This window comes from Arvicanthis niloticus, chromosome 6, assembly GCF_011762505.2.
Source record: "Arvicanthis niloticus isolate mArvNil1 chromosome 6, mArvNil1.pat.X, whole genome shotgun sequence".
NCBI lineage: Eukaryota > Metazoa > Chordata > Mammalia > Rodentia > Muridae > Arvicanthis > Arvicanthis niloticus.
This window is the reverse complement of record NC_047663.1, coordinates 25,562,378-25,584,281: the sequence shown is the minus strand read 5'-3', so window position 1 is coordinate 25,584,281 and position 21,904 is coordinate 25,562,378. Positions and strand designations below refer to the sequence as shown.

Here is a 21,904-nt window from a genome sequence, read left to right as displayed (position 1 = left end):
CTCAAGTAGGCTCTCTTGCCTTACTCTCCCCAAGACTAGGGTTACAGGCATGTGTCACAAGAGCAGTAAAACAGTCTCACTGGGTACCCCTGGCTGGCCTGGAACTCCCTATGTAGACCAGGCTGGTCAGATAACTTGATCCTCCTGTCTCTGCCTCCCAGGTGTTGGATTCATCATGCTTCATTTTATTTGTTTTGTTTAAACATGGATTGAATGATTGACTGATGGGGGATATACATGCCAGCGTGGTCAGGAGTTGGTTCTCTCTACTAAAGGATACTGGGGATAGAACTCAGGTCATCAGGCTTGGTGCTAAGTGTTCCCCACATTGAACCATCTTGCCTACTCATGACTATCTTTTTTTTTTTTTTTTAAAGATTTACTTATGTATACGAGCACACTGTAGCAGTCTTCAGACACACCAGAAGAGAGCATCAGATCTCATGACAGATAGTTATCAGCCACCATGTGGTTGCTGGGAATTGAACTCAGGACCTCTGGAAGAGCAGTCAGTGCTCTTAACCGGAGCCATCTTTCTAGCACCCCCTTTCATTTTTAATGTGTGAGTACAGGTGACAGAACTTGGATTTCTTTAGAGTTAGAGTTTCAGGTAGTTTTGAGCTACTTGAGTGCTTGGAACTGAATTTTGAGTCCTCTGCAAAGATAGTATAGGCTCATTTTGCTTGCTTATTTCTATATGGGTGTTTTTGAGTCCATGAATGTCTGAATCGCATGCCTACAGAGGTCAGAAGATAGCATTGAATCCTCTGTAACAGGAGACACAGATGGTTTGTGAGTTGCCATGTGGTGGATGCTAGGAATTGAACCCTGAGTCTTCTGGCTCTGCTTGGACTGCTGAACTGTCTGAAGTTCCCCACACTCCCAGCTTGTCAATTTATTGTCTCGTTTAGGGTCTGTTGAGAAGGATCTTGCTCTGGAGCCTAGCCCAGGCTGGAAGTGTTTTGTCTGTGTTTATGTTTGCATACCACATGCATGCTCAGTGTCCATTGGAGTCAGAAGGCATCAGCTCTTCCTCCCTGGTCTTGTATTTTGATGTTAATTCCACTTTCCCAGGAGGGGCTGCCTTCTGCCCACCTTAATTTGTAAAATTTGCTTGGTTCTGCTTTTGTGCTACGGGAACTGAACTTTACACCAAGTGTTCTCCCAACTTTCCAACTGAGTTCTTTTATGAATACACTGTTGCTCTCTTCAGGTACGCCAAAAAAGGACATCGGATCCCATTACAGATGGTTGTCAGTCACCATGTGGTTGCTGGGAATTGAACTCAGGACCTCTGGAAAAGCAGTTGGTGCTCTTAACTGCTGAGCAGTCTCTCCAGCCCCCTCCAAACTGAGTTGTCATCAGCCTTTTTTTTTTTCTTTCTAGCAAGGTCTAAGTGTTGGCCTGTCAGGTGCTGGGATTACAAGTGTAGGCCAACACACAAGACAATCTTGGTGTCCTGTAACTGTCAGCCTGTTAGAATCTTGCTCTTCCCGACTTCAGTTGAATTTGTTTAGTATTGTTAAGTGGACTATACAGTGACTACAGAAACACTTGAGGTTTTTGTGCACCTCTGTATATGTGTGTTGGGAACCACACTAGTCCCTGTTCGGGCGCCAAAAATGTTGAGGCCCCAGCTGCCCAACTTTGGGTGGCCAAAAATGTTGGGGCCCAGGCTGGCCCACTTTGGGCAGCCTAAAATGTTGCGGCCCTCTCCACTCCACGCTTGGCGGCCACTGTATCCTGGCCCAAGCTGCCGCTCCGGTCTGCGGGTCGGGGTTCAGCAAGAGAGAGGGGACGGACTCGAAGAATGGAGACCAGACAGAGTGTGTTTCAATCCCGTTTATTCTTCAGTCTCTCTTCCTAGTCCAAGTCCCAAGTCTTGAGTTCCTAGTTCCTAGTTGTACTCCTGTTGTTCTCTTCTAATGTCTACTCCTACTCCTAGTGTCTGAATCTCTGTTACTCCAAATTGTTCTCTAAGTTGTTCTCTCTAAAGTGTCTGATTCTCTGATTTTGCTTCTGCCTCTCGCCTGTATATGTCTCACTTCTAAGCCATGCCTCTAAGTCACACCTTTAATCATGCCCTTAGGTCTTGTCTCTAAGTCTGATCTCTAAGTTACATTCTTAAATCACACACCTTTAATCTCACACACCCAAGGAAAGTCCTGGGTATCTAAAGCAAGATGTTATCAGAATGTGCTCAGCTGTTGTAGGCTACTGTAATCCAAGTCTCATGTCAGGGTATATGGCTCAAGATGGCTGCAAAGCTGATAGCCGCTTTCTGCCAAAAGTCGGCTCCCAACATATGTGTAGGGGTATGCGTGTGTCCACTTAATTTTACTGAGGCAGGGTCTCTTGCCAAACTTACTGATGTAGCTTGTTAAGGTAGCCACTCTGCTTACTTGGTTTTCATGTGGGTTTTGGAGATCCAAGAACTGGAACTAAAGGACCACTCCATACCTGGTTCACACAGTGCTGGGGTGAAACCCAGAAGGGGTTCCTTCACATTGGACTCTACTGAGCACACACCCAGCTTCTGCTCATTTTGTTATTAACCTTGGACAATTTGGCATTTGCCTATGTGTCAAACACATCTTAATAGTCTCTTGTGACACTGTGAATCTGAACTCTAAAAGCACTTAATTCTCATAATGAAAGAGGACATTGTTGCTACAAAGTAATTTGCAGCTAGAATTCTGAAATACACTCCTAGTCTGTTACTCCCTATGTGTATGCACTAGAACTCAACAGTTCTGCCTCTGCCTCTCAAGTACTGGAATTGGCAGGTTTCATCACATCCAGCTTTCCTTCAAAATTTGAAATACAAAAGTCACTTAAGATAAACACATCATGCCGGGCGGTGGTGGCGCTCACCTTTAATCCCAGCACTTGGGAGGCAGAGGCAAGCAGATTTCTGAGTTCGAGGCCAGCCTGGTCTACTGAGTGAGTTCCAGGACAGCCAAGGATATACAGAGAAACCTGTCTCGAAAAACCAAAAAAAAAAAAAAAAGATATCATTACGTGGCTTCAGTTATGTGAGCACACTGGGTATTTCTTAGAACACTTTTTGTTTTTTTTTTGGTTTTTGAGACAGGGTTTCTCTGTGTAGCCCTGGCTGTCCTGGAACTCACTCTGTAGACCAGGCTGGCCTCGAACTCAGAAATCCTCCTGCCTCTGCCTCCCAAGTGCTGGGATTAAAGGCGTGCGCCACCACTGCCTGGGCCCCAAATGAAGTTCTTTCACTTATTTTTGAAACAGGGTCATGCTTTATAGCCCTGGCTATCTAAAACTTGCTTTGTATGTAGACCAGGCTGGGCTCAAGCTTACAAAGATCTACCTGCCTCTGCCTCCCAGTGCATGAAGCGGATAAAAAGGTATTCACAACCTTGCATGGCCCAAAATGGCTTTTAATTTGTAGTTAGCCAAGCTTGCCTTGTTTTTTGTTTGCATAGTCTAAGGTCAAGCTGGTCAACTTTGAGGCCTGACACTAATGTCCATTGTTTCAGTCACTAATTACTACTTCAGCCAATATCTGAGGATTGGAACAAAAAGCGCCTGGCAGTGGCAGCACACGCCTTTAATCCCAGCACTTAAGAGGCAAGGGCAGGAGCTGGGCAGTGGTGGCGCACGCCTTTAATCCCAGCACTTGGGAGGCAGAGGCAGGAGGATTTCTGAGTTCGAGGCCAGCCTGGTCTACAGAGTGAGTTCCAGGACAGCCAGGGCTACACAGAGAAACCCTGTCTTGAAAAACCACCAAAAAAAAAAAAAAAAAAAAAAAAAAAAAAAGGCAAAGGCAGGCAGAGTTCAAGAGTTCAAGCCAGCCTGGTCTACAAAGTGAGTTCTATGAGTCAGGGCTACCCAGAGAAACCCTGTCTCAAAAAGACTAAAACAAAAGCAGTGACTTTGGGGACTGGGAATGTTACTGTTGGTAAAGTGCTTGCCTACGGGCTGGAGAGATGGCTCAGCGGTTAGGAGCACTAATGAAGTTCTTAGTTCAGTTCCAGCAACCACATGGTGGCTCACAACCATCTGTAATGGGATCTGATGCCCTCTTCTGGTGTGTCTGACGACAGAGACTTTATACTCACATATATAATAAGATAAAAATCTTTTTTAAAAAGTGCTTGCCTACTATGTACAAAGGTTTGAGCCGAAGCACTACATAAACCAGGTCAGGAGACAGGAAGATCAAACATTCCAGGTCGTTTTTGGCTGCCGAGGAAGTCTTAGACTAGCCTAGGCTACCTGAAAAACAATTTTGAAGGAGCAGTGTAGAATGGATAAACAGGTCAAAGTGCTTGCTTCTCTTCTAGAAGACCTAAGTTCAGTTCCACACCCACACTGTGTAATTTTCAAAACTGTGATTCCAGGGCATCAGACCCCCTCCCTCTGGTTTCCATGGCCACCTGCACACACACAAATCAAAATAAATTTTTAGAAAGGCATGGTGGCATATATCCATATGCCCAATACTCGGGAGGCTCTGTCAGGATAGGCCTGAGTCGGAAATCAGCCTGGGTTTATATAAATACCTATATAAAAAGAAAAAGATAGAATATATTTTATTCATTCCTTTATTTTGGCTTTCTGAGGCAGAGTTTCTCTGTGTAGCCCTGGCTGTCCTGGAACTCACTCTGTAGCCCAGGCTTGTTGGGAGCCGACTTTAGTAGAAAGCGGCTAGATCAACTTTGCAGTCATCTGGAACCATATTCCCTGATGAAAGACTTGGTTGTCAAAAGCCTATAACAGCTGAAGCACACTCTGATAAATATATTGTTTATCCCACATAGCTTGTTTTGCTGTTTAGTGACCTCAGCTGTATGGTGCACGTGGTAAAATGTTTTCACCTGTGTTCTCCTGCTTGTGTATATAAATACCTCAGAATTCCCTCCAATAAGGGAGACTTGAGAAAATAGAAGAGAGACTTAAGAAAATAGGAGACTTGAGAAAATAGAAGAGACGGAATCACACCCTGTCTTGTCTCCATTCTTCGAGTCTCTTGCCCCAAGAGCCACACTCTCTCTTGACCAGAGAGAGCACTTAGCCGGAAAAGTGTTGAGGCAGAGTGTGGGCCTCAACACAGGCTGTCCTGAAATGTAGAGATGCACCTGCCTCTGCCTCCTGATGCTGGGACTAAAGGCTGGCACCACTACATGCAGCTAGTAAATTTTATTCAAAATAAAAACATTTTTTTTTGTTTAGGGTGACCTGGAGAGCTAGCATAGCAGTTTGCTGCTCTTCCAAGGGGCCTGAGTTCAATTCCCAGCAACCACATGGTGGCTCACAACCATCTATAAAGGAATCTGATGACCTCTTCTGGCTGGCATGCATGTGCACGTCGTGTAGACCTACAAGGATTAAAGGTACTTGGGAGGCAGAGGCAAACATATCTCCAAGTTTGATGTCAGCCTGGTCTACAGAGTGCGTTCTAAGATAGCCAGGGCTACATAAACCCTATCTGGAAAAAAACCAAACAACCCCCCTTTTTTTTTTTACTGCCAGATATGGCGGTACATACTTTCCTTAATCCCAATACTCAGGAGGCAGAGGCAGCCACATAGTGAGTTACACGCTAGCCAGAACTACACAGTTAGGTGTCAAAACCAAATAAATAAAAAAAAATTTTTTTTTTTTTTTTTAGCAAGCTCTGTGTTATCATTCTGGAAACAAGTTGTACACTAGGCTTTTTGTTGTTGTTGTGTTAACCGATGCAGGCAGACAGGAGTTTTCAAAGGAGTTTATATAAAGACAACTCTACCTAACAGGGACGCCATAGGATTCCTGCGTACTCAACAGCAAAGTTCAAACCCACAGGCAAGTATGCAGTGTGTGAGGGAGGAAAAGGGTTCAGGGCACAGACTCATCACCGCATATTGACAAAATGACAGGTAGGCACTCCTCACCTAACCACACAGATCAATGACAGGGAAAGCAGACTTAACCACTCCTACTCCTGACAATAGGGCATAGGATTCTGCTAGAGAACTTCCACACCTGGGCAGGTGAACATATACCTGGAATCCTAGAACTTGAGGGATAAAGGGAGGAGGTGGAGGCCATCTTGGGATACATATGCATACAAGATCTGTGGCTGGAGAGATGTCTGGGGATTAAGAGCACTTGCTGTTAGCTAGGTAGTAGTGGCACATGCCTTTAACCTCAGCACACAGGAGGCAGAAACATGAAGACCGGAGTTCACCAACACCTGGTCTACACAGCAAGTTCCATAAGAGTCAGGGCTACACAGAGAAACTCTGCCTTGAAAAAACAAAAAATTAGTACTTGCTGCTGTTCTGATTTGTGTTCGATCTGCATGGTGACTCATAACCCTTCTAAGGAATTCAGTGCCTTTCCTGACCTTTGTGGGCACCAGCACACAATGTGGTCCACAGACATACATGTAGATAAGACATCCATACAACATTAAAAAATTAAAATAACTTTAAATGTTTCCTTGCCTAGCTGGGGGCAGCCACTGGACTAACTGTATGTGGATCCTAACCAGTTCTCACTATACAACCCAGAGTAGCCTCAAACTTGCAACCTTAGCACCCCGAGTGAGCGATTATAGGTGTGCATCCACTATTCACAGTGGCTAGTTTCTTTTCCCAGATACTGAAATAGCCTGCTTCACTGGTGAAACCCATGTGGAGCAGTTTGATACAGAGGACCAGTCTCTTTTTATCTCTTAAGACAGAAAAATCTTTTGGGTGAAGTTTAGGGACTGCTGACCCAAGACAAAAAGGGCGCTTTCCCCATGCCAGAACCAAGGTCCTGCTGCAGAGGTATGTTGGTCAAAACTAAGGCCTGACTATCCCTAAGGTGCCACCACTTCTACTTTCTTAGGTGAGTGGGTTAATGGTAGCAGCCCTCTTAAAGGCCTAATTTCTGCAAGAAGCAGCCTAGAGGCAAAGACCAACCCTCCCTACCTAGAAATTGAGGGTATTAAGTTGAAGCAGTCAGTGAGTTCTCAACACACCAGGACTTCTGTCCTATGGCAGTACTTGACGGTTAATAGGTCCCATTTTCAGACCATGACTCTAGTCAAGTGCCCCAGTAGCTTTGCCTGCAGCACTGTCAGTCAAGCTTTAAGACTAGCTTGTCCTTTGAGAAGGCTCACCCGATGCACCAGGGAGAAGTGCACAGCACCAGCATGGGGTCCACTGCAATGTTGTCAGCCTCCACCCACCTCTCCCGGGAACTCCACCTTAACCACAGTGGCCATCTCCCCACACACAGGACCGGCTTCCTTGACTCTCATCCAAATTCAAAAGGGGGTGAGGGGACAGAAACTGCACTTAAGCTGAATCATCCATTTTATTTGATTTTATTTTGTCATGTGCTCACAGCATTTCTCTTTCTCTCCTCTCCCTGGCAGGTCACAGAGATAAATTAAAAATAAAATCTACAAAGAAAATAATTTATAAAAAGCACTCCCAGGCTCACGCTTCCTACCCCTACTGCTCAGTTAGGAAACCCCTCCTCCCTGCACAAGGAGGAGGGTCAGTGCTTCCCCACCGACCTCACCCCTGCTAGTCCGGGGCAGGCAGTACTCCAGAGCTGACCAAGATTGGGGGCGGCAGTGGCAGTTTAAAAAAAAAAAAAAAAAAAAAAGACACTGTAGTCCTGGAACCATCTGGCTATCTTGGCGCTGCCCCTTACTGCCTCCCCCAAGGCCATCTCCAGGAGCCCAGGCTAAACAGGCTGTAAAGAAGCTGTCTGAGCTGAAAGCCTAGGGGAGGGTCATCTCTGCCCCTTGCATGCACTTCTCATTTTCCTAGAAAAAAACCAAAAAAGAAATCAAGACCAGACCTCGGGACAGAGGAGAAAAATCCCAAGTGTTTACACAGTTAACACGGAGTCTTTATGGCAAAGAGAACATTTAGCAGCTTTGAATATTGGGGCATCTCCTTTTTACTCAACACAAGCATCCTAGGCCCTATAAGTGTAACAGGGCACACGCCCTAAAAAAATCAAAGCGCAAGAAATTCTAAGAGGACTAGGTTTTGTTGCTGGGGTTTATAGGCTTTTGTTTTCCCCCAGAGAGGAGCCCAGGTGTTAGTAGGCAGAGGGGCCTGAGGGAAGAGTCACTTCCCAGTGTTGTGCTGAACAGTGCCTGGATGTCACTGGGACCTCTCCTCCACACTATTGCCTTCCCTGTTTAGACCCTGCAGAGGAAGCTGTAGGCCAAGTTCCAGATACTGCCAGAATAGCACCCCACTCCAGAGCTGGAGGCAGCTAGTGAGGGTGGGTACCACAGAAGGGAGGAGAGTGGAAGAGGACAGCATTTCCATGCAGGCTCTGAGGACAGTGGGAACCTCAGCTTTGGGATGGCTAGGGAGGGAGGTGTCTGTGGCAAGGCAGTGAGTGACATGCTTGATGTTGGGGCTACTGCAACACAGGCCTCATTATCACTTCCTATACTCTGAACCTCCTCAGGCCGGCGAAAACCAAGTAGGTATTGGCCCCTACAGCTTCCCATTTTAGTAACTGAAAGATTACAGGTACCATCCAAGAGCTTCTTCCCCTTCAGGGATCAAGAGTTCAGGAAACAGTTACAAAGCCCTTCTGTGGCCCCACCACATCTGTGTTTCCATACCAGTACCTCTACCTAGGCCCACTGGAGTCACCTGCGCTCACTGCCTAGAATGCTGGCCAAAGCCCTTCACAGTCACTCTGGTTTTTCTGACTGCTTTGATTTTAGGGGGTTTCCCTCCTTTCCTCCTTCCAGGAATCAGCCTTTCGACTTTCTCTCCTTTTCCCTCTGTCAGCTTTGACTCCACACAGCTCCTTTACCTCCTGCATGCCAACACCACCCTTCCCTCAGGAGAAAGGGAATGGCTGGGGACCCCAATCACCCAAATAGTCTGGTCATCCCTGCCCACTCCCAGTGGGGCAGCTGAGCCAGACAGCGCCCGCGCCCGCTTCTTCGGTGCACTGACCCGCAGTCATCCCATCTGAGAAGATAGATTGGATTAGAAGGCATTTAAGTCCCCAACGTTAGGTCCAGGCCCAGCCCTTCTCCAGTTTCGGTCTTAGTGAGCGTCCACCCCCTGCCTCCCCAGGCTCACTTCCTCCGGTCCTTTGGCTTTCTCTCCTGTCGCCGGGCTTGCTGGTCAGCCATCGTGCGAGGAATGAGGAGGACACTGCCATCCCCAGCATACTGAAGGGCATACTGACTGGGTGAGTAGGGCCTCCCATTCTCATCCCGCAGCCGCCCAAACACCTCCTGGTACAAGCTTTGGACCTTCTGCTTCATCTGTCGCAGAGATCGCAGGAACTCTACCTTTTCTCGGAGCAACCGGGCTTTATCTCGCTGCAAGTCCTCCACGTCACGTTCTAGGTTCAGGATGGTGTCCAACTTTCGCTTGCGGCAGTTCTGTGCAGCCATCTTGTTTTTGCCCCGGCGCCGGATGTCCCGGATGAGGCTCAGCTGGGCCTCACTCAGCTGGTACTTGGACAGCAGCTCGTTGAATTCCTCCACAGGCAGGTTGATGATTTTGTCATTGGTGAATGGAATCTTCATGGCTCGGGCTCTGTGCTCATCTCGGCTCATCTGCTTGTCCAGGAAGTCGGCCTGCTTTTCCTTGCTACCTTTCTTGAGGGTGCTGGGTGGTGGTAGATCAGCAGAGTCAAGGGCACTGGGTGCCATATTGTATGTATGATTGTGGCCCACATGCTCTAAGTAGGGAAGGCAAGAGAGCTGAGAAGGATCCTGATAGCTCATGCGGCAGAACTTGGAGTATTCCGGCTGGTAGCCCACTGCACCCTCAGCCTCTTCTAGATCTAGGGTCTCAGAGTCAGAGCTGTAACCAACAGCACCCTCCTCAGAGAAGGAAGAAGAGGCAGAAGAGGAAGCGGAAGAGGAAGAGGAAGAGGAAGAAGAGCTCCCTTCAGAGCTGCTCAGAGAGGAAGGGCTATGGCTGGAGTCCAAGGAGAGGCCTGAGTCAGAGTCAAACTCCTCCTCGAGCTGGGAGGCCTGCACCGGGTTGAAGCCCTCCTCAATGGCCAGGTCCATCAGGCTGATCTCATCCAGCATAGCTTCATCTAACAGGCCCCCAAGGGGGTCAGGCAGCTCAGGGCCTGATGTGTCATTGGCCGTGCCATTGAGCTGGGATGGAAAGAAAAGCCCTGCTAGGTTGGTAGAGCCAAAGGTAGAGTTGAGACTGGTGGAGTTGCTGGGGACAAGTGGAAGCAGTGTGGAGCTGCTGGCTACAGGCAGGCTCTCCACCTCAGGGCTGAAGAGGGAAAAGTCCTGACTGCAGCCCCCCAGGGACGCCTGATGCAGGCTGACATTCTGATTGATAGGAGTGTTGGGCGCCAGGCTGTAGTTGGTGCTAAGAGGGTCTCCAGGAGGGGCATTGTACAGAATTTCACTTGCTGATGTATTTACTTCCATAGCCTGGAAGAGAGAATTGTACCAGAATTCAAAAGGAGCAGACTAACACCAGGTAACCCCCCAAATGAAGAACAGCTCCCTGGGCAAAAGAGGAAAAACCTGAACAGAAAAGCCCCCAGCTTAAACCAATAGGTCTGCCACAGTGATTCCTAGCTATGAGTTTCACCCGATGCAGAACTGACAGCTTCTGGGTGTGTGGCTAGATTCCCGTATCTTGGAGTGGAATGGAATACACAAACCGAAATATTCAAATATAGTTCTGAAAACCTGCTACAAAGCTTGCTGTGTGATCACAGTACATCACCAAACGTTCTGACTTCCCACTGCCCACATTTTAACAACTGAGGGCTAAAGGTAGCTCAGTGGTAGAGCATGTGCCTAGCAGGTACCCTGGGCTCCATCCCCAGCACTGCAAAATATGAATCTAACAGCAAAGGGTTACTAGGTGGCAGCAAGCCAAAGGAAGATGCCCATGGCTATAAAGCACTCTGTGAAAGTCAGCTCATCATGTGCTGCAGGAGAAGAAGGTGGAACTCCAGGACAGCCCATGCTCTGGAAGGCACCATACTGAGTTAGAACTCAATCCCACCCTGAAGTCAGCCCTCAAGTGTCCCTACTTTCCTACTGACTAGCCAGAGCAAACTGTCACCCTCTCCGGGAGGGGCATGTAACTACAAGCTGGGACACCCTACACAGAGCCTGCAGGCTGTGCTTTTCTGACAACCCTACCTGCATTTCCATGATGGACATGAGATCTTGCCACTGCTGTTCCAAATCAAATGGTGATTCTGTCCCCGTCAGAAGAGGAGAGAGAAGGCTGTTCTGAAGGGCGGGAGACTCACTCTCACTAGGCACTGCTTCTGTGATGCTGGAAACATCGGCTGGGAACTAAGGCACGACACAGAGTTGAATGTGAGGGTATTACCTTCCGCTTTCTCCTAGTGACTCTACCACCTGGCTCCCCGTCTCTTTCTCTAATTCACCCTCAGCAGCCAGGCTAAGGCCAGAACCAAGAGCTGGCCCTGCAGCTAAGGGTTGTGTGTTGTGCAGGTTGTTCAGAGGGCTCTCTGGTCCACCTCACCTAAGAATTCTCTCTAAAGGGCAGGTGACTGCCAGCAGCCTAAGACACTTTTCCAATGACAGGGCTGTCTGGTCCTCCCCACTAGGCACCTGTGGCAACAGCAACTGTAAGTCTGACTGGCCTAGGCCCTGGCCATCTATAACAACTGTAAGTCTGACTGGCCTAGGCCCTGGCCATCTATAACAACTGTAAGTCTGACTGGCCTAGGCCCTGGCCATCTATAACAACTGTAAGTCTGACTGGCCTAGGCCCTGGCCATCTATAACAACTGTAAGTCTGACTGGCCTGGGCCCTGGCCATCTATAACAACTGTAAGTCTGACTGGCCTGGGCCCTGGCCATCTATAACAACTGTAAGTCTGACTGGCCTGGGCCCTAGCTATCTATAACAAACACCTTTTTTCCAGAACCACTGTAGGTTTGCAGTGTCCCAGCCATTCTGAATGTCAGACCTGAGTTCCCTATTCCCAGGACAACAGAAGGAATGGAGAAGTGTTCTGAGATGCTAGACACTTTGCCTGTCCACAGTATTTACTGTCAAGACCTAGTACTTCAAGTCCATTATCCAATGTGCCTTTATAGACCCCAAGCCAAAATACAATCAGGTCGACTGCAAAGACACAACTCTGACCCAGAGCAAGTTTTGTGGAAGTGCAGCAGCATGATAAGTCTGGGGAGCAGGGGGCCGGTGGGAGCACAGTACCTGTGCAGGGAAGCTCTCCCCAGTCTCTCCGTCTACTAGCAGGTCCCGGGCCAGAGCTTCCGCGCCCTCGCCTGACCAGGTGTCCTCTTGTTCTCCTCCATCTTGCAGTTCCTTATCCACATCCTGCTCCTTCTGGCGGTGACTGTAGTCAAAAACCTCGCGCCCAGCCCCCAGATCAATATCCTGTCGCCAAAGGATGTCAATCAGATCTATATCCTGAAAGACAGACCAAGATGACTTGAGCTTTCAAGTAGCCCCCGACCCCAGGGAGAGAGCCCCCAGTCCTACCCCTCAGAGGTGCCCACCTACTGACACTCCAGTTAGTCCTGGGTCACACCCAGGCCTGTGCCTGTTAGCTTTCCTCCCCTGCTTCCTCTGCATCAGCAAGGCATCATTCATTCCCAGGCAACCTTCCACCAAAACAAGAGCCATTACTAAAAACTACTAACATGTCTAGCATCACACAGGTTTTCAGATTTAGAATGTGGGCCAGAGTCACACCCAAGTGAAAGGGCAGGGCTGTATGGCCTCTAAAAAAGAAGAGGAGGAAGCAAGAGACCCCTCTCATTTTAAGAGTAGGAGACCCTGAAAACACAGACTGTCTGACCATGGCAAGCAAGGGCAAACTGCCCTGTGGAATTGCTTAGCAGTGACCAGGCTTGCATCAGCCTGTGGTGCCACTGCATTTGCATAAAGGGGTGGGGTAGCCAGGAGAGGAAAATCCCTGCATTTCCAACCACCTGATGCAACCAATGACAAGGGCTGTCTCCAGCCTTTCTACAGTCATTCCTGTTCACTGGCTGACAACTGGAGTAAGCTTGAACATCCACAACAATTAAAGGCCCAGCCTCACCTCATGATCTCTGACAGAATTCAACTGATCCTAGCAAGCTGCCTCAAACCCAAGGGAACCTCAGACAGTTAAATGATCCCCAGTACATACTCCACCCTTGCTTAGGCCAATCTCATGGTATCCCCTTACACCAGTGCTCCCTCACCCCTCCCATACCACACCCCAGCGCTCACCAGCTCCCCATCAGTCAACCCACTCAAGGACATAACTCTCATCACTGCTGAGCTGACTGCAACCTTGGGCATTAAAATGCCTCCTTTCACTTTGTTCTGTGGCTCCTAGACAGTTCCTGCACCAACTGCCATCCCCACTGACATCAGCACAGAACCCCAATAGAGCCATTTGAACTTCCTATATATACCCCTCCCTTTAGGAGTCTTCTCAGCAAACCTGAAGGGACCCTTAAGTGTTGCCTTCCTTCCAGAAATTTAAAAGCACACTTTCCACTGAAAAGTATCTTTAGACCAACCCCGCCACTCTACCCAAAAGCAGGGACCATACTCTTTCCTACTACCACCTACCCCATCCTAAGACCCCCAAGACCGCCCACATGTGCCTCTCCCTTCAGTCTCCCACCGTACACCAACCTGAACAGAAGCCCTGGACCCAGGAGCAGAGGGGGGCTGGGCCACCCGGTGACCAGCCAGCCAAGAGTTAAGGGGCCTGTCTTTGGCATGGCCCCCACCACTGTGAGAGCTGCGGTCCAGGCGGGTCATGGTCTGCGAGAGGAGCCCCAAAGCAGCCGGTGCCGGTAAGCCGGACAGGGGGCTGCAAGGAGCTCGTGGCTTGCAGGAAGCACACCAGGCTGGAAGGGTGGCCCCTTGGTAGCTCCGAGGGGCCCGAGGAAGGTGCCCCGCCCGTGCTGCTGCCTGGGCGGCCCAGCCCAGCCCCCTTCCTCCATCCTGGAGCAGCCCCCTCCCACCTCACAACCCCAGTTCCACTCAGGCGCCCAGCAGCCCCCACCCTGAGCTCACCGCAGAGGCTGCAGTGAGTCGGGACTCCCACCCCATGCTCCGCGCTCACGCTGCAGAGAAAAGCAACTCCCTCCTGAGCCTATCCTCCCGCTCCTCCCTCTCCCCCTCCCCACGCCCCCCAAACTTGTTACCTAGGCTGCCGCAAGGAGCCAATCCCCTCCCCCTCCCACCCCGCAGGTCACTGCTGAGGCTGCAGAGAACCAATCCCCTCCCCCAGGTCAGCAGCTGGGGCTGCGGAAAGAGCCAATCCCCTCCCACTGTCGTTACCTAGGCTGCGCCGCGAGCCAATCTCCTCCCCCAAGTCTCCGCTGGAGATGCGGAAGGAGCCAATCCCCTCCCACCGCCTGTTACCTAGCTGCAGAAGGGAGCCAATCTCTGCACCAGGGCAGCTGGAGAAGCTGCCGCAAGGAACCGGCCCATCCCTGGGCCGCCTCCGTCTCCTTGAGGAGATGCACCCAGGGGCGGGCAGCCCCACCCAGCCCAGTCAATCAGCTGGGGTGGTGCAGTGAGAGTCCTGGGGGAAGGGGTACCACTTTCATCCCTCCTGTCTCATCTTGCTCTTCCAGCCCACTCCTGTGACTGGGCAGACACTCCTCCAGAAGCTTCACTGAGAAACTAAATTCTTCGCTGGGAAGTGGAAGTTTTCCCATTCCTTAAGAAGGCTATGGCTAAGTCCTCAAGGCGAGATCACAAGCCAGCCTGGGCAGGAACCCAGGACAACCCAAACCCAAAACAAACAAACAAACAAACAAACAAAGGCCCAGGAGCTTTGTCACCCTACAACAGGCCAGACTGGAGGAAAGGGAAAAGCCATTATTACATACATACAGCATGTCAGTGCAGGCCAGGCCTATCCCCTACCAAAAACAAAAAAACAAAACAAAAAGTAAGAGAATTCTGAAGCCAGCACCTAGGAAGACAGGTGCTGAGCGGCCGCAGATATGCCATTTATCCACTTTCATTTTAGCTTTTTAAAAGAACAATTTGGGGGAGGGACTGGGGGTCAGGAGGAGGGAAAGAGAGCATTTGGTGCCCAACCCTGACTAGCACCTCTCCTAGCAGGGATGCCTGGGAGTAGGGTTGGGGGAGAGGGAGGTAAAACCCGACAGAACTGGAATTTAAAATCCCACTTCTGCCTTCCTGGATTGCTTTCTCAAGGGAGACAGAAATTTCTCGTCACTACAACTCCCCCAGAGCCTAAGGTCAGGCCAGAGAGACAGTGTGTTCTCCCTTGGTTACAGCCTGCTTCTAACCCAGGAAGAGCTGTAAACAGGCCACCCTTCGCTCTGGGCAGGGTGCCAACCTGGAGGGGAATCCTATCCCTGACAAGAGCCTAAGCTATGGCTGCCCATCGAACAGGCCTGGCAGCAGGGAGCCCTACCACCCCAGGGATAGTACCGGCTTCCAGTGCCTGTCACATGCTCTGGCCCTGGGTATTTTTATCCCCGAGCTGAGCTGCGGAGGAAATGTTGTTCTAGGCACATCCTAATCCTCCCTTCCCTCCTCCCCAGCCTGGGTCCCTCAAGCATGACCCACCCAGCTTCCCAAAGGGAGCTGGTAAAGGCCAGGTCAGAGAAAACACAACCTTCTTTATGGCCATGAAAGGAAAGCGGACACCACGTTCCATCCTATTCTGCCCCAACACACCCAGTTACATCCAAAAAATTCTATATTCCCCAAAAAACTCCCTGAAGGACAGCATCAGTGCTAACCCTATAGGGATCTCAGGAGACCTGCCCATGCCACTTGGGGCAGGAACAGGATTCTTCAGATCTCTGGACTTCAGAAGCCCATTTAAATGAGTAAAAGAGTAAGGAGAAGCAGAAAAAAGGAGATGCCAAGTGACACTACAAGACTCTAATACAAAGCCAAACAGTAGAACATGCCTGTAATGTCAGCAGCCTGTAATGTCAGCATTTGGGAGAGGCAAAGGCAGGGCAAGAGAACTTCTGTAACTTCAAGGCCACCCAGATCTACATAGAGCAAAATACAGGCTAGCCAGACCATCTCAAAAATATTAAAACTTTAAAGAAAGATACAAGACCAAAAGCTCCAATAGGCAAAAAATGCTCCAGACCCCCATGACCAGACAATCCCAGTTTCTCACACAGATTCAGTCGAGCTAGCTGATCTGCTTTCCCAATCACAATCACTAACAATTGGGGTGAGATAAACTTATAGTTAGGCTGCCCTGAGCTGTTTACGACCGGCAGCAACACTGCTGGTCTTGCCTATCAGGTGCCAGTAGCATCCTTCCCACAGCTGAGACAAGAATCACCCCTAGATGAGGACCATGGATCGATCTAATATAAGCCAGCCCCCTTTCCAGTCACTAATAATCAAGACAGCCAAGATATAGGCTCAGTGCAGGAAGGGAGACACAATGTGGTGAGATGGTGGGTAGAGGGAGTCACCCTCTGCGGCAGCTTCCCACACTAATCAGGGCAGTGCATAGCCAGTGGTCTTTTGGAGGCTCCTAGGAATAGTGGTTAGTAGTAGTTTCACTATTCAGGTAGTCAGACAGGGCAGCAATAGCTATTTGCATCACTGAAGGAAAGGAACTGCATCCTTCTCTATACCCATAAACTGCCAGCCCTGTGGCAGGAATTCAGATCACCTCTAAGCTCAGACCAAGATGAGCTGAACACAGTACAGTTCTCTTCTAGCTTCCAGCCTTTCCTGCTCTACTCCCTGCAGCAGGCCTTTAGCAAAGAGTGTGAGCTTTGGCCTCTGTTGGCCAAGAATAACTACCAAAGTCTACCCCTTGGCTCAGGCCCAGGAGAGTTAAAGGGAGCTTACAACAACAAGCCTGACCTGGAGAACTTTAGGGTACAGGATTCATGTTAACAGTGTGTGTTGGGGGAGTGGAGGGAGTACAAGTCAAGAAAGGGCACACATTATGTGTCTTAGCAACAATATACACTCAATCAAAGCCCACCACAACATGGCCCCCTCCCCAACTAAAGCCTCTAGCAGTCATACAGAAATCTAAGCAGTAAAAACCCTGGTATGTTCTAGGCACCTTGCCCTGACAGTACCTTCAGAGGTGGGTCAATGGTTCAAAACATAAACATTTTCCCAGCTCCCAACCCTGAAGTCAGACAATTCAGGCCATTCCTATCCAAGTAGTGCAGAGGTCCAAACCCGACCCCAACCTATTTGGTTCCTCAAAGGACTCAGTGTAGAATCAACAATCTTTCAGAACCAGCCCATTCCTTCCCAACGCCCAGGCCCACCCACCACCATAGGGTCACTAACCTCTTTGGTTAGGTCTCCACTGACAGGAGGGGCTACAGCCCCCAAGTCCTCCAAATCTTCACTGAATCCCTGCTCCGTTTCGCTTTCTCTCACCCCGTTGTCTGGGCCTGTCACATCTTGGAGGCCACTGGAACTCTCGAGGGCGAGGCCTGAGTTGGGCTGGCTGCCAGAGACAGACCCCTCTGGGTCCCGGTGAACCAGCCAAGCATTTACCTCAGTGGTAGGCACCTGGAACCTATCCAGGGCCCTCACCTGACTAAGGAGCCGCCGGGCAGTGAAGTAATTGTCCAGGTCTATGCTCTTGGGGTGGATCCCATAGCCATCCAAGGTATTCCTCAGGTTGTGGAACTGGGTCTGGGTATAGGCAGAGCTGGGCCCCAGGATGATCTCCCGGAGAGGGGGGAGCTGTGAGGTCAGGTAAGTATCCACGTCCACCCGAACCCCAATCAGACTCAGCAGAATGGTGAACTGGAGAAGTCCTTCGGTTAAATATTTCTTCAGAGAAAGCATTGCTGAAGGACCAGAATACTTATGCTTTTTTGTTTTTAAATCTTCCACAAGACAGATCAAGGCCACTGCTTTGCCACTTCAGCCAGGTTACCCTCCTCAGTGCGAGACCCTGTACCCCACCCTGGCACAACACAGGGGCTGAGCTCCCTGAGGGCCGCAGAGGAAAGCACGCCCCAAGGAGCGAAAGCCACATTCACTTTTCCCTTCTGACACCTCACCTCACAAAGTTGAGCCTCCCTAACAAAGTCCAGGCTCAGGGCCCGTCAACTTACTTCACCACAGTCCGTACACAGTCACTTTCGGATTCACATTAGTCGTCCTGTATGGAGATCCACTGCAGGCTGCTCACACCAACAGCTGATGGATTCTTTCTTTCCTCCTTTTTTCCCCCTTCTCCTTCCTAAGGTTTATTTTCTTTGGCCGGAGCTACAGGTCTTTGTCTTAGGTCAGAGTGTCCCGCCTCCTCTGCACTTACCAGGGGGGTTTCCAGAGAACCCTGAAATGGAAGTCACAAAAACAACAAAATAAGATTCCATCCTCTTTACATCATGACCAGGGTAAGAACCTTCGGGGAGAAAGTAGGAAACGCATTTAAAGGCTACTTTTACACGGAAAAACCAAACCAAAACTACTGTACCAACTATGAAAGGAAAAGGAAACAAGCAATCTCAGTTACTAAATATTAAATCTTCTATGCTTTTTAAAAGGTCTTATTTGAAAAAGTAGACTGTGCAAGGCACTCAAAATTATCTTACACTTTGTCTAATTTACCAACACTCTTAATAGAACATATTACCCAGTTTCTAATTTTAGCACAAGAAGTCCATTTCCTATCCTTAAAAAAAGTTGGTTTCCCATGTCATTGTCCCTTCCAACTCTAAAGAGGAGAGAGAGATTATTACTGGGAGACTGTGAAAAATACATGGGAATGTTGAGGCCTCCATTTCACATGCCTTTTTGTTATTCCAACTTTGAAATCTCATTTCCCTTTCCTATCATTCTTTCACTAAAAAAAAATTTTTTTTTTTTAAATAAAGGACCAGCCTAATAGCACAGTCCACTCAGAGTGTTGAATCATGAAGATCGGGAGGTTTGAGACCAGCACGGACAAATTAATAAGACCGTTTCAATAGTAAAAGTAAAAGAATGTACGGGTCAAGGATACAGATCAGGGGTGCCTGATTAGAGGCCCTAGGTTCAATCCCCAATATGGCAAAATAAAAGAATGGGGTGGGGTACAGGAGGGCAGTGGAAGATGGTGGGGCCCTGTTCCAGCTGGAATTTGAATTCGCAGGTTTTATCTTTATTCGCATGACCTTCTGAGCCACAGCAGAAGGATACCGCCAAGTTCTCAATCTAAATTGCCAAGTGGGGAGAAGGTAAATTTGCCTTTCCATTTCTGATTTCTACTTTTGAGCTTCCATTAAATTCATAAACTCCTCTGTTGTGATCCACTATCAACATCGTTCTAAAGGTGAAGTGGGAGCTACACGTACGAGACAGACAGACAGACAGACAGACAGACACACACACACACACACACACGAATACCCTCATTCGGCTGAGTAAACATCCCTGCTTTTGAAACCCGCCCGTCCTCACGCAATTTATTACTAAAACTTCCAAGGGCCACTTAAGTTTGAGAAACCAGACAAAGTTCTTCAAAGCCAAGAAGGCCAGAGAGAGCGAGCTCTGGCCCCAGTCCGGTCCCACCCCGGCATACCCGAGTCTGGCTGGGACCAAGCTGCCATGCCCACTCTCGGCGCCGCGGCTCCAAGCTTTCTGGGACACCAAGCGACAAGTGCTACTTTGCTGGCCTTGACCCACCCTTAAAAGCGAGCCTCACCCCGCCCTCCGTTCCCGAGGCCCCACCCCACTCTCCAGCCCAGCCTCACCACGCCCTCCCAGCCCGAGGCCCTTCTCAGTCCAGCCCACCCAGGAACACGCTTTCTGGTCGGCCCCGCGTTTCTTTCCGCGTTTCTTTCCGGCCTTGTCCAGGGCCCGAGCCCGATCAAGACCCTTCTCGGCCTCCCGGGTCCCGCCTCCTGCTCCTCAACCACATCTCGCCGCCCCTTATCCCACAAGCTTCGGCCCTGTTGCGCCGCCGCGGCTATCTCGTCAGGAAAGGGAATATATCAGGTACCCGCTGCTGAGGTCGCAGTCTGATGCTGCTGCCACAGCAGGCCCGCAGCCCAAGTCCCGGCCTCGCCACCGCCGCCACCACCGCCGCCACCTCCGGCCGGCCTGGAGCGCCCAGCCTCGGCTTCCCTCCCCGCCCCCTCCTTCCACTGCACTCGGAAGCCCGCCCGCCACGGCCACCCCAGAAACAGTTGATCCAATCAGCTACCTGGGACTATTGCCGTCACCGGATGTCATTTTGATTGACAGCAAAGAAAACCCAATAGCCGAGTGTGTCTTCTCCTTCTCGGCTCCGTCTTCCGGAGACTGACGTGGAGAGAAGTCCAATGAGTGTGCAGGCCCGCCCCTCGGTATGGACCCACCAATGAGTGAGACGAAGGCCCTAGTGGCCGGCGTTCTGAACCCCTCCGCTGCTGGTCGGAGGCGGGCGGTGTTATAAGTTAGGTGATTCTAGCTTATTGTGTGCCTAGGAATGAGGTCTTTTAAGGCAGATAATGGAGCATTGATGCCGGAGCCCGAGATTCCGTCCTTGAGGGTTCCCACGGTGACTTGCAAAAGCCCAGTGAGACCTGAGGGGGCCGAGGCGGAGCACGAAGCATGTGGCTCTAGTGGTGGCGACGTTCGTGTCGCCATCTTGAGCGCTGGCAGCGGAAATCGGTATTCCCCTGTCTGCCTTAAAGCCTGGCGTCGTAGCCTGGGTCGTCAGGCGGAAAGGGTGGCATCTTGTAGCCCAGGCAACAGTCAGATCGCGGAAACTGCGGGTCAGACAAATTGTCAGGGCCGTAGTGGAATGTTGGTAGTGTGATAGATAGGACATAGTAACCATTTTTGCCATCAAAGAAACACCGGGAAGAGCCCCTCCCCTTTCTCTAACCTCGTACACTGCTTGGTTTTTGCTTTTCAGGAATGTTCCTTCGTTGCCAGAGTTCCCCATACAACTATACTGCCAAACCATATTTTGTGAGTCTCAAATACAAGTCTGTTCTCAACATCATTTATTAGATTCCAAATTACAAAGCCTTTGAGAGATTCTTGTTTAGTAACCCTGGGGTCCGAGCCTGATAACGTTCCTTCTTGAGTAAGTCTGATACAGCTGGTCCGAAGACCACATTTAGGAAATCATTGTATTGGAATTTGTACTGTGGGACAGAGGTGAGGTGCCAACTGAGTTCTTGTCTCCTTTTAAGTGGCCATAATCTAGTTGACAGTCGATTATTCATTGTCCTTGTGCAATTAAGGACAAGGCCAACTGATAATACAGCAGATAAGTTCACGTTGTGCTTGGAGAGTTAGCACGAAAGTGGGGAGGTTCACCGAATGTGAAGTACTCTTCACAGATATAATATGCACCAAGAATTCAACTGATTCTTGCAAAAATTATTAAGCTACTACATACCTTTTAAAATGGAAACAAATTATTTTGAGCTAGTTTACACTTTCAAAGACTGTTTTTACCTCATCGTTTTTAGTGTGTACCAATAAATTACTAGCATATAAATTTTATGAAGACTAGACATTTGTGTATTAATTGTTGGGTCTTCAAAACAACAGGCATAGTGGCCATGCCCTTAATCCCAGTACTCGGGAGGCAGATCTTAGTGAATTCAAGGGCAGCCTTGTCTACATAGAGAGTTCCAGAATAACTAGGGCTATCTAGAGAGTTCCAGTGTTGGGTTTCAGACCCGGAAACAAAACAGCTGAGGGGTTATTTAACTTAGGAAAGCAGACCTGGCCTCCAGGTTCTCCCAGCATCCCTCAGTCCCTACCTAGCACACTCACCCATGGCACAGACTGCCCACAGGCTCTTCCCTACATAACCCAGACATTTTGTTCTCTTGGCCCCTCCCTCCTCTTTTCACTCTCTCTGTCTGCACTTGCTTTCTCTTTCTCTTCTCCTCTTCCCTCTGTCTCCCTCCCCCTGACCTTGTGCCTTGGGGCCAGTGAACTCACCTGCCTGAAAACAGTTTCCCAATAAAACTGCTTTATAT

At 49.5% G+C, this 21,904-nt stretch overlaps 1 protein-coding gene across 4 annotated transcripts; it reads right to left on the bottom strand.

Moving 5' to 3' along the window:
- Positions 1–7,311: 7,311 nt before the first annotated feature.
- Nfe2l1 (NFE2 like bZIP transcription factor 1) lies at positions 7,312–20,056 on the bottom strand. Of its 4 annotated transcripts, none has more exons than XM_034505178.2 (5): positions 19,921–20,056; positions 17,268–18,273; positions 12,183–12,398; positions 11,129–11,287; positions 7,312–10,402 (listed from the first exon to the last, which is right to left on the bottom strand). In XM_034505178.2, exons 2-5 carry the CDS (start codon positions 17,775–17,777, stop codon positions 9,068–9,070), a joined length of 2,220 nt encoding a protein of 739 aa, XP_034361069.1. In that variant the 5' UTR covers positions 17,778–18,273; positions 19,921–20,056; the 3' UTR covers positions 7,312–9,067. The 4 variants fall into 4 exon arrangements, with proteins under 4 accessions (XP_034361069.1, XP_034361071.1, XP_076792011.1 ...); XM_034505180.2 differs by lacking the exon at positions 19,921–20,056 and adding an exon at positions 19,501–19,639; XM_076935896.1 differs by lacking the exon at positions 19,921–20,056 and adding an exon at positions 19,501–19,639 and having other exon boundaries at positions 12,183–12,365.
- Between the last annotated feature and the right edge of the window lie 1,848 nt (positions 20,057–21,904).

Coding starts and splice junctions, on each gene's coding strand:
- Nfe2l1 (XM_034505178.2), bottom strand. CDS start 17,777: ATGCTTTCTCTGAAGAAATATTTAACCGAAGGACTTCTCCAGTTCACC. Junction 11,288..12,182: donor GGGAGAGCTTCCCTGCACAG/GTACTGTGCTCC, acceptor GTCGTGCCTTAG/TTCCCAGCCGATGTTTCCAG. Junction 10,403..11,128: donor TGTCCATCATGGAAATGCAG/GTAGGGTTGTCA, acceptor TCTCTCTTCCAG/GCTATGGAAGTAAATACATC.